The 13327-nt window shown below is 45.7% G+C and overlaps 1 protein-coding gene across 1 annotated transcript in view; it reads right to left on the reverse strand.

Moving 5' to 3' along the window:
• LOC124612541 (tensin-4-like) overlaps window positions 1-13327 on the reverse strand; it is a 661402-nt gene that overhangs the window by 15688 nt on the left and 632387 nt on the right. Inside the window, exon 6 of the mRNA XM_047140851.1 lies at window positions 8058-8229. Within this exon, the coding sequence (XP_046996807.1) occupies window positions 8058-8229 (172 nt within the window). The remainder of the gene's footprint in view (window positions 1-8057; window positions 8230-13327) is intronic.

Genomic DNA, 13327 nt, shown 5'->3' on the forward strand with positions numbered 1-13327 from the left:
CAAAGTAAGAGCCTACGGAATATCAGATCAGCTGTGTGGCTGGATTGAAGAGTTTTTAGCAAACAGAACACAGCATGTTGTTCTCAACGGAGAGACGTATACAGACGTTAAAGTAACCTCTGGCGTGCCACATGGGAGTGTTATGTGTCCATTGCTTTTCACAATATATATAAATGACCCAGTAGATAGTGTCGGAAGTTCCATGCGGCTTTTCGCGGATGATGCTGTAGTATACAGAGAAGTTGCAGCATTAGAAGATTGCAGCGAAATGCAGGAAGATATGCAGCGGATAGGCACTTGGTGCAGGGAGTGGCAACTGACCCTTAACACAGACAAATGTAATGTATTTCGAAACTTCGAAAGCAGGATCCTTTACTGTATGATTATATGATAGCGGAACAAACACTGGTACCAGTTACTTCTGTAAAATATCTGGGAGTATGCGTGCGGAACGATTTGAAGTGGAATGATCATATAAAATTAATTGTTGGTAAGGCGGGTGCCAGATTGAGATTCATTGGGAGAGTCCTTAGAAAAGGAGATGGCTTACAAAATACTCGTTCGACCTATACTTGAGTATTGCTCATCAGTGTGGGATTCGTACCAGGTTGGGTTGACGGAGGAGATAGAGAAGATCCAGAGAAGAGCGGCGCGATTCGTCACTGGGTTATTTGGTAAGCGTGATAGCGTTACGGAGATGTTTAGCAAACTAAAGTGGCAGACTCTGCAAGAGAGGCGCTCTGCATTGCGATGTAGCTTGCTGTCCAGGTTTCGAGAGGGTGGGTTTCTGGATGAGGTATCGAATATATTGCTTCCCCCTACTTATACCTCCCGAGGAGATCACGAATGTAGAGAGATTCGAGCGCGCACGGAGGCTTTTCGGCAGTCGTTCTTCCCGCGAACCATACGCGACTGGAACAGGAAAGGGAGGTAATGACAGTGGTACGTAAAGTGCCCTCCGCCACACACCGCTGGGTGGCTTGCGGAGTATAAATGTAGATGTAGATGTAGAACACTGGAGTCATGGGATACATGCACTCTTGGTAACGTCTGGTTGCGTTGTACATGTCCCTATTGCCACGCAGCATACGACATTACTTTTTTTGAAGGTAACATCAACTGTTCCAGCGAACAGTACGACCGTTGCAAGCAGACGGGTTACTATGAAGAGTTAATCAGAAATCTGGCTCGTGCAACGACAGCATACACAAATGCAATAACAGCAGATGCCCATTTGATGGATTAGCTGACGCAAAGCCGCTCGCTCTCAACGTCTGTACCGGGAGAGATTTCCGAGACCACGGTCCCTCGACAGCAAAACGCCAGAAGCCACTGATAGTCGACTTTAGAAACATGGGGCATTGAAGCCTGATCCTCGCGACCGGGTGAGACCTAGAAGGACGATGACATCGCAACGGGGCCGCGAGTACCCGCGTGGTCTAGGGCCGCGCTGGGTACCCACGTGGTCTAGGGGGCCTTGCCACGGTTCACGCAGCTTCCCCCGTCGGAGGTTCGAGTCCTCCCTCGGGCATGGGTGTGTATGTTGTCCTTAGCGTAAGTTAGTTCAAGTTAGACTAAGTAGTGTGTAAGCCTAGGGACCGATGGCCTCGCCAGTCTGGTCCCACAGGACCGTACCACAATATTCCAAAACATCGCAGCGGGAGTTGACGATGACCCTAGTGTAAGAACAAATTATGTAGCTGCATCGCTGAATGTTGATAACATGACTGTCTGTAGGACTGATGTATGTATCAATTGCCATGGAGGGTATTTTCGTGTGAAAAATAGTTGCGTGTCGTATGCTGGTGCGTTCTATTCGTGTGTATTTCCCATGATTAATGAGTTGGGCAAAAACTTGGAAACAAAATGTTTTCAGAACCATGTTCATATAACATAATTCTATCGTCTATTTGCGAGGAATGTATCCTGTATTTTGTGGTGTACATGTTTGTTACACTCTGTATATCCCGTTTTCTCATAAATTGTCCATGGTATAAAACGGAACTTCGCCACGATACATAGTCAGATCTTATACATTCACTGATCTAGTATCAAGTACCGTTGTTAGGAATCGAGATGAAAAATTGTTAATGAAGTTCTAAAAAATTTATGTAATTAAAAAAATTTGATCAAACCGCGAGTTATACCTATACTACTATCGATCCATCTAACCACAATACCAGTGTCAGTAAGAGGAAAAAATTTCAGATCCTTACCATACGTAGTTTCTGAGATAATGAGAGACATTTTGCAAGAAAACGTTTTCCAGAAATCACAACTGGAAGTTGAAATAATGGAAAACACTGAAGAATGAAGAAACAGCCTAAAATCATCCAGCTTTGTAATTTTTATCTTCTTGAGGATCAACCAATGCAGTCCTCTTTTCCATCTGAGTGATTTTTCTGTTTCTACAAACGTAATGGCACAAATTCGGAGACTTTACTTGTCACAAATAGATACGATTTTACGTATATAGACTGAAGCGGCGAGTGAAAATTTGTACCAAGGCCACGAATCGAACCCTGATCTCCTGCTTGCTTGGCCGAACAGTATTGCCGAGGCTGCCCATAAGATGGAATAGCAACTCAGGGCTCTCCATATGCTGGAATAGCGCCTCAGCATCGAACGACAATGGTAGATCCAGCCTGAAACCCAAGTACAGGTACTTACACAAATGAAATGACAGAACTTCAGAGACTTTACTGGTTTCATATAGATATGATTTTATGTATATAGTCTGAAGTGGCCTGTGTTAAATACATGTGCAAGGGGAAATTTACAGTATACTGGAGCGGCAGCGAGACTTCGGGTGGAAGAGGGAGGCATGCCATGGTAATCTGTGCAGATTTGTGAACCGGTGAGCCAATGTGCCTTAGTCGCCAACGCAATTGTCTAGTAATCAGGAAAACAGGGTTCGATTCCACACTTGTACAAATTTTCACTCGGTCTTCAGTCTATTTACATAAAATCTTGTTACTTCTGTTGAATTTTCGGCCATAACGTCTGCCTTGGATACTCGCTGTCAATCCAGTTCTTGTAGGATTGCTTCTGTATTAAGGCCAGACTTCATTCCTAATTCTTTCAGAAACTAACTCCACAGGCATTTCCTTCACTGAAGCTGATCACAGCTTCACTGAACCCAATATTCAGTATGTTCAAGACCACAAATACGTTTTTGGGCACCCTGCTCCATACAACATGTTGAAAGACTCATTTAAATTTTGAGTTTTTCCTGTAAGACATTTCTTCAGAAGATGACAAATGTCCAGATTTACACCTCTGGAGTGACAAGAGGATTAGATACCCAAGATAAGAAAGACATGCTGTTATATGAATAACTTTTTCTGACGTCCAAATTTGAACTAAACTCCGTCTGAACAGGCCTTGAAGCTCCAACGGTACCGACCGACCGCCGTGCCATCCTTTGCCCACAGACGTCACTGGATACGGATATGGAGGAGCATGTGGTCAGCATACCACCTCCCCGGCCGTTGTCAGTTTTCGTGACCGGAGACGCTACTTCCCAGTCAAGTGAAACATGAGGTATATATGGTTTCTCAATTCGTTATTAGTTAAGTTACATTTCTTCCGTAATAAAAGTGGGCAGTACAAACTGTTTGGAGGCGTTTAAAAGGCTCTCGCGTAAGGAAGAGGATTCCAGGACAACTCATGTGTACTGTTGAGATGTGGCAGAAAAGTTTTCCTTACGAAATGGGTGTTGGTCTTGGGACGTTTCCAGGGCCCGTTGGCCAAATTCTGAAGTAGCAGTTTCTTGACGTAAATCCTTTTGTGCCATGGGAAACGAGCCTAAGTCCCAAATAGCCACTTGAATAAAGACAAGCGTCTATTCAGCATGGATGTAATAAGAATCCCACCTTTTCGTTTCCGTTGCAACGTGAGAAAATTCGTACCATATCAAGAGAATTTCTGTCGGTCAATGGCCTCCTATGGCAGAAGATCGTTACTTGGTAGCGACCTAATAAATTGTTTATTAGTAGTTGTACTCTATGTCAGTGAAATTTCTGCAGCATGCTCCTCTGTTACAAGCGTCAAGCCACATTCACGTTCGACACATCGGCTACAAGAATGCTGTCGGCCCTCCAACGGTACCTGCGGTGAGAGGAGAGAGCTTTTGACTCCATATTTCTCGATTCCTCGCTTTAGTCTAGTGCTGACTGTGCAGTTGAAAGATGTAAGTGTTGTTTTTGGTAACAGAATGAGTTCTATTCTCGTATTTCACAGCCCGTACTCTAAGTAGCTCACGTTTACTTCGTTCTTTGTGCACCTTGGATGCGGAGTTTACTAGGTTATTTCTCTCGCTACTTTTAAAATGTAAACTGACCAGATGAAGAATTCTGGTTTTGGTCTTCCAGTCTTCTTAACGATTTCAATCAAAATTCCATATAATTAGCTTAATTTTTATGGTAGTTTTTCGATGTTTTTAAAAGCACCATTGTAGTGAGATTTCATGTTGGTTTTTTAATTTGGAGAACAATTTGGTATTGTGTAATTGGCCTCCATTTATGAATCCCACTTTCTAAAACATCTCCTATGATTAGGCGACCCTTATTGAACAAATTTAATCGAGAATACTCTACACTGTTGTGTCAATGTGATGGTGTTTCTGCTGGGCGCAGTGCCAATGATTTAATCAAGAATGGAATGGCGTAATATGTATCAACTGTGGTGACGGATGGGTAGCGCTGACACATCCAGATGAGTCTCACATTATTTTGCTTCATAAGAGATAGTAAGTTAGCTCTCCCTTTTGAAAGTTAGTTTTATTACTGTCTATATAGTTCTAGGACAACCTGACTTTTAGGGGAGACGACTTACAACGAAAAGATCAAGTTCGACACAGAAATGAACCGTCTATCTATTGTTCATGACGTCTCTGTGATTAATGGTAATGGACATGGTATTTATACATCAGCAGGTTCTGTTATAAATGCCAATACAACGTATAAACTTAGTTTATTGGTTCGCAGCAATGAATGTTCCAAACTTTGACTTCCACACCCACACTTCCGTAATCTAGACTAATACACCCCTGGAAATTGAAATAAGAACACCGTGAATTCATTGTCCCAGGAAGGGGAAACTTTATTGACACATTCCTGGGGTCAGATACATCACATGATCACACTGACAGAACCACAGGCACATAGACACAGGCAACAGAGCATGCACAATGTCGGCACTAGTACAGTGTATATCCACCTTTCGCAGCAATGCAGGCTGCTATTCTCCCATGGAGACGATCGTAGAGATGCTGGATGTAGTCCTGTGGAACGGCTTGCCATGCCATTTCCACCTGGCGCCTCAGTTGGACCAGCGTTCGTGCTGGACGTGCAGACCGCGTGAGACGACGCTTCATCCAGTCCCAAACATGCTCCATGGGGGACAGATCCGGAGATCTTGCTGGCCAGGGTAGTTGACTTACACCTTCTACAGCACGTTGGGTGGCACGGGATGCATGCGGACGTGCATTGTCCTGTTGGAACAGCAAGTTCCCTTGCCGGTCTAGGAATGGTAGAACGATGGGTTCGATGACGGTTTGGATGTACCGTGCACTATTCAGTGTCCCCTCGACGATCACCAGTGGTGTACGGCCAGTGTAGGAGATCGCTCCCCACACCATGATGCCGGGTGTTGGCCCTGTGTGCCTCGGTCGTATGCCGTCCTGATTGTGGCGCTCACCTGCACGGCGCCAAACACGCATACGACCATCATTGGCACCAAGGCAGAAGCGACTCTCATCGCTGAAGACGACACGTCTCCATTCGTCCCTCCATTCACGCCTGTCGCGACACCACTGGAGGCGGGCTGCACGATGTTGGGGCGTGAGCGGAAGACGGCCTAACGGTGTGCGGGACCGTAGCCCAGCTTCGTGGAGACGGTTGCGAATGGTCCTCGCCGATACCACACGAGCAACAGTGTCCCAAATTTGCTGGGAAGTGGCGGTGCGGTCCCCTACGGCACTGCGTAGGATCCTACGGTCTTGGCGTGCATCCGTGCGTCGCTGCGATCCGGTCACAGGTCGACGGGCACGTGCACCTTCCGCCGACCACTGGCGACAACATCGATGTACTGTGGAGACCTCACGCCCCACGTGTTGAGCAATTCGGCGGTACGTCCACCCGGCCTCCCGCATGCCCACTATACGCCCTCGCTCAAAGTCCGTCAACTGCACATACGGTTCACGTCCACGATGTCGCGGCAAGCTACCAGTGTTAAAGACTGCGATGGAGCTCCGTATGCCACTGCAAACTGGCTGACACTGACGGCGGCGGTGCACAAATGCTGCGCAGCTAGCGCCATTCGACGGCCAACACCGCGGTTCCTGGTGTGTCCGCTGTGCCGTGCGTGTGATCATTGCTTGTACAGCCCTCTCGCAGTGTCCGGAGCAAGTATGGTGGGTCTGACACACCGGTGTCAATGTGTTCTTTTTTCCATTTCCAGGAGTGTAATCTGTTATTCCGGAGACGTTATCATTTAAATGATCTTGATTCCTTCATCAGTACAAGTTTCAACTTTTACTACAGTCTCCTATGGGTCGTTAATTCACATAATTTACAATTAGTAAATTAGAAAGTCTAAGACTCTCTCCTTCTCCTTGGTTTTTACTTATATGATTATTAATTTAGAACCGCTGGACTTCTTAACGCAGTTCTCCCTCTCAACATCTTCTTTAGCTTTTACTGACACCAATCCTCATCTTAACGATATGACTAACACTTCTAGCTTCTGACACCTTTCTAACAGCATGGCCGCCTGTTACTTAATGGACCAATGCCGGAACGATACGAAAATGCTCCTGCCGCCGAAAAAAGCACGTGACGTACGTCCTGTTCACAAGGAGAACGATTTTTGAGTGGGTGTGGAGAGCAGAGGATGTAAGCCCCACCCACCTGCTCCCAGCACAATGGCTGAGAGGAGAGAGGGGCAGTGATGGGAGGGGGGGACAATTCGCGGTTACATCAAGCAGTGCTGGCACGACACTTTTTCCCCCTTGGGTGGTTGGGTCAGAAGTACTACCACCTCGTGGCTGGACTTCATAAGTGTTGAAGGTAAACGGGTAAGAATCTCTTCATTCACTCTAGGGACGGACTCTGGGCACTTGGTCATCCAGTCCTTCTGATGTGTTGGTTGCGTTACTTTATTTAGTTGGTTGTAAACAACACAACAGTTTGAAGGCATCCGGGCACGGTGCCATCTAGCAGGAGCGAGTCGTGGGGCCCAGTGCTTCAACAGTGACGAGAAGTTTGTGCGTCAAGGAGCGTATTGCATCCTCAATGGTTTCCACATCCAGTTCGTGACGCAAGTCGCGAACTCTCGCCCACTGTAGATCTCCCAGTATCAAACGTAAACAGGTCCCCCAAGAGGAACAGTGGTAAAGCATCGCAGGGAGGATTGCTGCTCTGTAAAGTCGGAGCTTTGTGCGAACGTTAAATTGCCAGCTCGAAAATAAAGGATTTAGTTGATGAAATAAGTGTGTTGAATGGTCACGCCATTCCAGCACATGATCTCTGAAAATGAGTTTGTGGTCCAGTATGACTCTCTCCTCTCAGCCATTGTGTTGGGAGCAGGTGGATGGGGCTTACATCCTCTGCTCTCCACATCCACTCAAAAATCGTTCTCCTTGTGAACAGGACGTACGTCACGTGCTTTTTTCGGCGGCAGGAGCGTTTTCGTATCGTTCCGGCATTGGTCCATTAAGTAACAGGCGGCCATGCTGTTAGAAAGGTGTCAGGACTGGCGTCCAGTGCCTCCAGTGCGTCACTGCAAACACTGTCATACATGTAAACTCGGAACGCGTTGAGCATGACTTAATATGGCCGTTCAAGTAGAAGTTTATCGTAGATCGCTGGAGAAAGTGTAAGCTGCAACGGAAGATAAGGTCTTCTCATATTTCAAGAAGGGCCGAAGGACAGATGCACACAATTATAGTAGTCCAGCGAAGTTCTACATCCTGCAATATCAGTCGATGGTGGGTGAACATGATAACAACATGACATATATTTTCCGGATATTTGTCACTGGCGTGGCGAACCCACCTTGATCTTGTACCCCTTGGCGGTGCGCAGGATGAGGTAGTGCGCGATGCCGGACGGCTGGAAGTCCCTGGGGACGCGCAGCGACAGCGCGTAGCAGCCGGGCTTGCTGGTGCTCTCGCGCACCATGAACGCGCCCTCCGGTTCACGGCCCAGCACCTCCAGCGCGATCTCCCTGCGAACAGAGACGCAAAGGTCGACTCGGAGAACCTTACAACAAGCGGCAGTTAGCCTCCCTAGAGATCTCGTGTACCGTGAATACGCCCTCCACGTCACAACGCAGCAACACCAAAGTAAGCTCTCTGCAAACAAACTCACAAGTACACGTAAGGGCATAGAGACAATGACATAGCAGTCAGGCTTACTTCTGCTCTTGCGTACCATTCTTCACACCACGTCTCAGAACCTCCATCGTAGTGTTCGTCCAAGGTTACACATGTAAACTCTGGGGATGATGTGTTCCTTGACATCGGGAAGGCATCTGACACTGGCTCAATGGAAATCTGTCGCTCTATGAACCAGACCTCAGGACTGGCGTACAGTGCCTCCAGTGCGTCACTGCAAACACTGTCATACATGTAAACTCGGAACGCGTTGAGCATGACTTAATATGGCCGTTCAAGTAGACGTTTATCGTAGATCGCTGGAGAAAGTGTAAGCTGCAACGGAAGATAAGGTCTTCTCATATTTCAAGAAGGGCCGAAGGACAGATGCACACAATTATAGATCTATATCGTTGACGTCAGTCTGTTGTACAATTATGGCATACGTTTTATACTCAAGAATTATGACGTTTTTAGAAAACGAAAATCTCCTCTACAAAATAATCACGGATTCCGCTAACAGAGATCTTGCGAAAGTCAGCTCGCTCTGTTCCTCCACGTCACTTTAGACAATGGCTCTCACGTTGAAGTCGTGTTCCTTGAATTCAGGAAGGTATTCTAAACCGTCCAGCACCGCCAGTTAGTGAGAAAACACGAGCTTTTAGAGTATCGGAACAGATTTGCGATTGGGTTAAAAATTTCCTTGCGGACGGAACTCAACACGTCGCCCTTAACGGAATAAAATCGACAAATGTAATAGTTATTTCCGGAGTACCCCAAGGCAGTGTGATAGGAACGTTATTGTATACAAATTTGTATAAATGATATAGTAGAAAGCGTCGGTAGCACTTCAAGACTGGTCACATATGATGCAGGAGGTCTAAAGGAAAGTAGCAACGCCGGAAGACAGTACAGATTTGTAGAATGACCTGCAGAGGATTGAATAATGGTGCAGGCTCCGGTAGTCGACACTGAACGTAAATAAATATAATATATTGACCGTACGTAGGAAGAGAAAGCCACTACTCCACAACTACGTTATTGATGACAATCTGTTGCAAACAGTATCTACCGTAACATATCGAGGAGTAAACTATTTCAAAACGGCCGTAAGTGGGATGACCACATGAAACAAGCGTTACCGACACGCTCAGCAAATTTCTGTGGTAGATGTTGAAAGAGAGGCGTTGTGGGTCACGGAGAGATTTACTCCTAAAATTTCTAAAGAGCATTTTCTGAGAAGAGTTGGACAACGTTACTTCCTCCAACATACATATTGCGTAATGCCCATGCCGGAAAATTCAAAACATTAGATCTCACTCCCGAAAGGGTCACACCGTTAGACTCTCCCCAGACACTTAATTACGGTGTGTAGCAGTAGTGCTCACTGGAGTCCTCTCATTACAAGTATGAGCACATGCATACGCGGGCCTCAACTTCCAAGACGTTGTCTCTGCAAAGAAGAGCACGCTGATAATCTCCTGGGATAACAAGTAACAGTGCGTGCTAACTGGTACTTTTGTGAACCATAAAAGAGAGCTCGAGTTTGCAGCTCACCATCTCTACAGCGCCACACTGATAAAACTTAGTCGACGCTAACTACTTCAAGAGAGTTTACTGGTGCTCTGACGCTCCCGAAACATCTCGATCAATTCTTGAGCCATTTCCAGCTCGAACTGCTTACAGACAAGGACATAGTTGTAGACTCGCTGACACAGGCTACATCGAATAGCAACTGTTGTAAAGATGTTAACTTTTGGTAATTCCATAATATGCAAAAACTAAATATTGGCGCTGGGCATACTGGAGCTCTACTTCACCATAAATGTTCGCTACAGTTTACGGTCAAGCACTTCCAGCAGCAGCTTTAAGGACAGATAGCAACAGAGTGTAGCAACTGGGCTCATTTATAGTTCTGTCGTTGTACGACAGGGCCCTTGGTTCGCGGCCAACACGTCCAACACAATCTCTCAGCAAACAAGATCACATTGGTAACGTCTGCGAAACGTAGCGAAAGTGCGTCGTAGCCGTGCGTCTGGTTATCTTACATAGCATGCATCTGTGCTTTGGTACACAGACCATCACCTTTAGCACAATGTCCCTGCAACGAATTTCGCACCGGAAAACTTGGTAGGCGCCACCTACAGCCTTCGCTGGTGCTCGCGGAGTCTATGAACGCAAACTTCAAAGACCAAAACCTCCAGCATGGTCTCCCTGCGAAGAGTCACACACACACGCCGCACGGGATTAGCCGAGCCTTAGAGGCGCTGCAGTCATGGAGTGTGCGGCTGGTCCCGGCGGAGGTTCGAGTCCTCCCTTGGGCATGGGTGTGTGTGTTTCTTCTTAGGATAATTTAGGTTAAGTAGTGTGTAAGCTTAGGAACTGATGACATTAGCAGTTAAGTCCCATAAGATTTCTCACACATTTGAACATTTTTGAAGAGTCACACTGGAAAGCTCACCTTGTTTATCCTGTAAACAAGATCACAATGGAGACGATTAGCAAAAACATAAAAATGGCATGCGTAGTGTTGCCTTCACACACTAATAATGCGTGATATGGTTCGCGGGCCGGTGTCTCTAATACGGTCTCGCTGTAAACACAGGATTCACAGCACCATAGCTCGCTGAGAAGAAGGCTTATCTCAAGGAACTGGTAATTAGATAAGAGTTTGAGAGGGCAATGAATAGTATCACATCAAATAAGTCAACAAGTGTTGAGGTTATGCTGTCAAAGATATTGGAAAGTAGTGGGAAACATAGGTATAATAACACTTTTGATCTGGAGTAAATAATGTTCATGAATCAGCTGATAAGTATCGTTTTCGTAAGGAGACGATGCTTTACAACTTCTAAATATTTCTGAAAAATTATGATTTGCGCAATAGCTGTATTTTATAAGATTCTGCTATCCTGCAAAAATTTTTCTTTGAAAAAGCTCGTGTTTTATGTATAGGAAAGTGTTATCTTCAAGTACCCAGAAAGGATCAGGTGGATGAATACGAAAAGTATCTGGACAAAGAGTCTCACGTTGCTGCACTGTTGCTTAGCATAATGTTTAGAAGAAGAGGTAAAGAAATTGAAGGTGAAGCGGACGATGACCACTTGGATTAAATAAAAGGTAAAAGTACTAACGAAAAATAAGTAACATGAATAACTATCACGAGACACCACCGTACCACGATTAAAAACAGTTAAGGAGGAGGATTAATTTAACGTAATCTCGTAAGCAGTAATTTAAAAAGTAAATGGTAAAAGTGTCAAAATACAAAGGGGCAACAGGTTCTTAATCTAAGAACAAACGCCTGACTGGGACTAGGGCACAGCGTGGAGGTAGTTTCCTCGCCCGCGAAAGACAAAGATCCCGAGGTCGAACCTCCGGCACAAAGTTTTAACCTGCCTGGAAGTTTCAAATCAGCGTACACTCCGATGCAGAGTGAAAATTTCATTCTGAAAGCAGACGGTGTTTATGAATCACTGGTGCGGTTTTAATAATAAATAATAATAAATAAGTTTATTACTTGTATAGGCGAGCCGTACAGCTAAAGCAGCGACAATTGTCCTAATATTTTATGCTCTACCGGCTGTTCGCTTGTCACGCTTACTACACAGGAGTAGCGCCTGTTTGCAATAGGAGAATGCTTTCTGTGTGCTCCGTTTTCAGGTGTGCAGGTCTGCCATTACAGTACAGTATGAGTTCTGAGCACGGTTTAGGAAAGATCCACCACACAAGAAAAATACAGGTAGGTGGTACCGACAGTTCATGGAAACCGGGTGCATTTGTCTGGGAAAGAATCGTGGTCGGCTTCACGTGCTTTATGCAAACGTCGAAAGAATGCGCGAGGTGTTTCACCGAAGTCCTCGCAAGTCACTTAGTGAAGCAAGAAAGGCATTTTTCATGCCAGAGATTATAGTGTGGGAAGAGTTGAGTAAGCCGCTGCGTTTTTAACCGTAAAAAGTAGGATTATTATAGACCCTTACACCAGCAGACAAAGTGAAAAGGGGTGTCTTTTGTGAAAAGTTGCAGTTAAAAATGGAGTACGTTGGTTTTTAGTAAGAACAATCTTGTGGGATGCAGCCATTTTCCATGTGACTGACAACGTGAGCACGCACTAAGTCCGTATCTGAGGAAGCGAGAAACAATATACGCTTGTTGAAAACAGCCGGCCTTTGTGACCGAGCGGTTCTAGGCACTTCAGTCTTGAAACGTGCAACCGCTACGGTCGCAGGTTCGAATCCTGCATCGGGCATGGATGTGTGTGATGTTCTTAGGTTAGTTCGGTTTAAGTAGTTCTAAGTTCTAGGGGACTGATGACCTCAGCAGTTAAGTCCCATAGTGCTCGGAGCCATTTGAACCTTTGTTGAACAACAGAGTGGCTCTCCAGACGTGAACGTTTTCTCTGTGTTGTCGTGTGAGAAAGTGCACTGTCAATTTTTGCTCAAACAACAAACAGTGACGGGGAACTCATTTGCAGACATGTTGGAAACCTTGTTGTTACCTCGGCTGAACACCGGTAATGACAATTACATTTTGTAGCTGCAACATTTTCACAGGGATGTACGGGAGCCTCGTAATCGTATTCTTCGTCAAGGCTGGATTGGACTTCCTGCTACAGCAGACAACAACCTTCTCCCCTGGCCACCCCCTTCGCTGGAGTTAACACACTGCGATTCCTTTCTGTGTGGGTTTGTGAAAGACGGAGGACATATAAAGCCAATGCCCGTGCCCCTCGAGAAAGTTTACTGCAATTCACCACGGAGGACATGCTAAACCGAGTATGGGAAGAATATAAGTACCCTGTAGATATGTATCGTGTGACCAAACTTAAACTACACCATTCATTTATAAACATCCTGTAAAAAAACGAAGAAAATGGCTATGTCATGGTCGCTAGCCTGCACCCAAGTAGTCGACTTCGCGCAGCGTGCAAAGGACAATAAAGTGGGACTC

This window comes from Schistocerca americana, chromosome 1, assembly GCF_021461395.2.
Source record: "Schistocerca americana isolate TAMUIC-IGC-003095 chromosome 1, iqSchAmer2.1, whole genome shotgun sequence".
Lineage (NCBI taxonomy): Eukaryota > Metazoa > Arthropoda > Insecta > Orthoptera > Acrididae > Schistocerca > Schistocerca americana.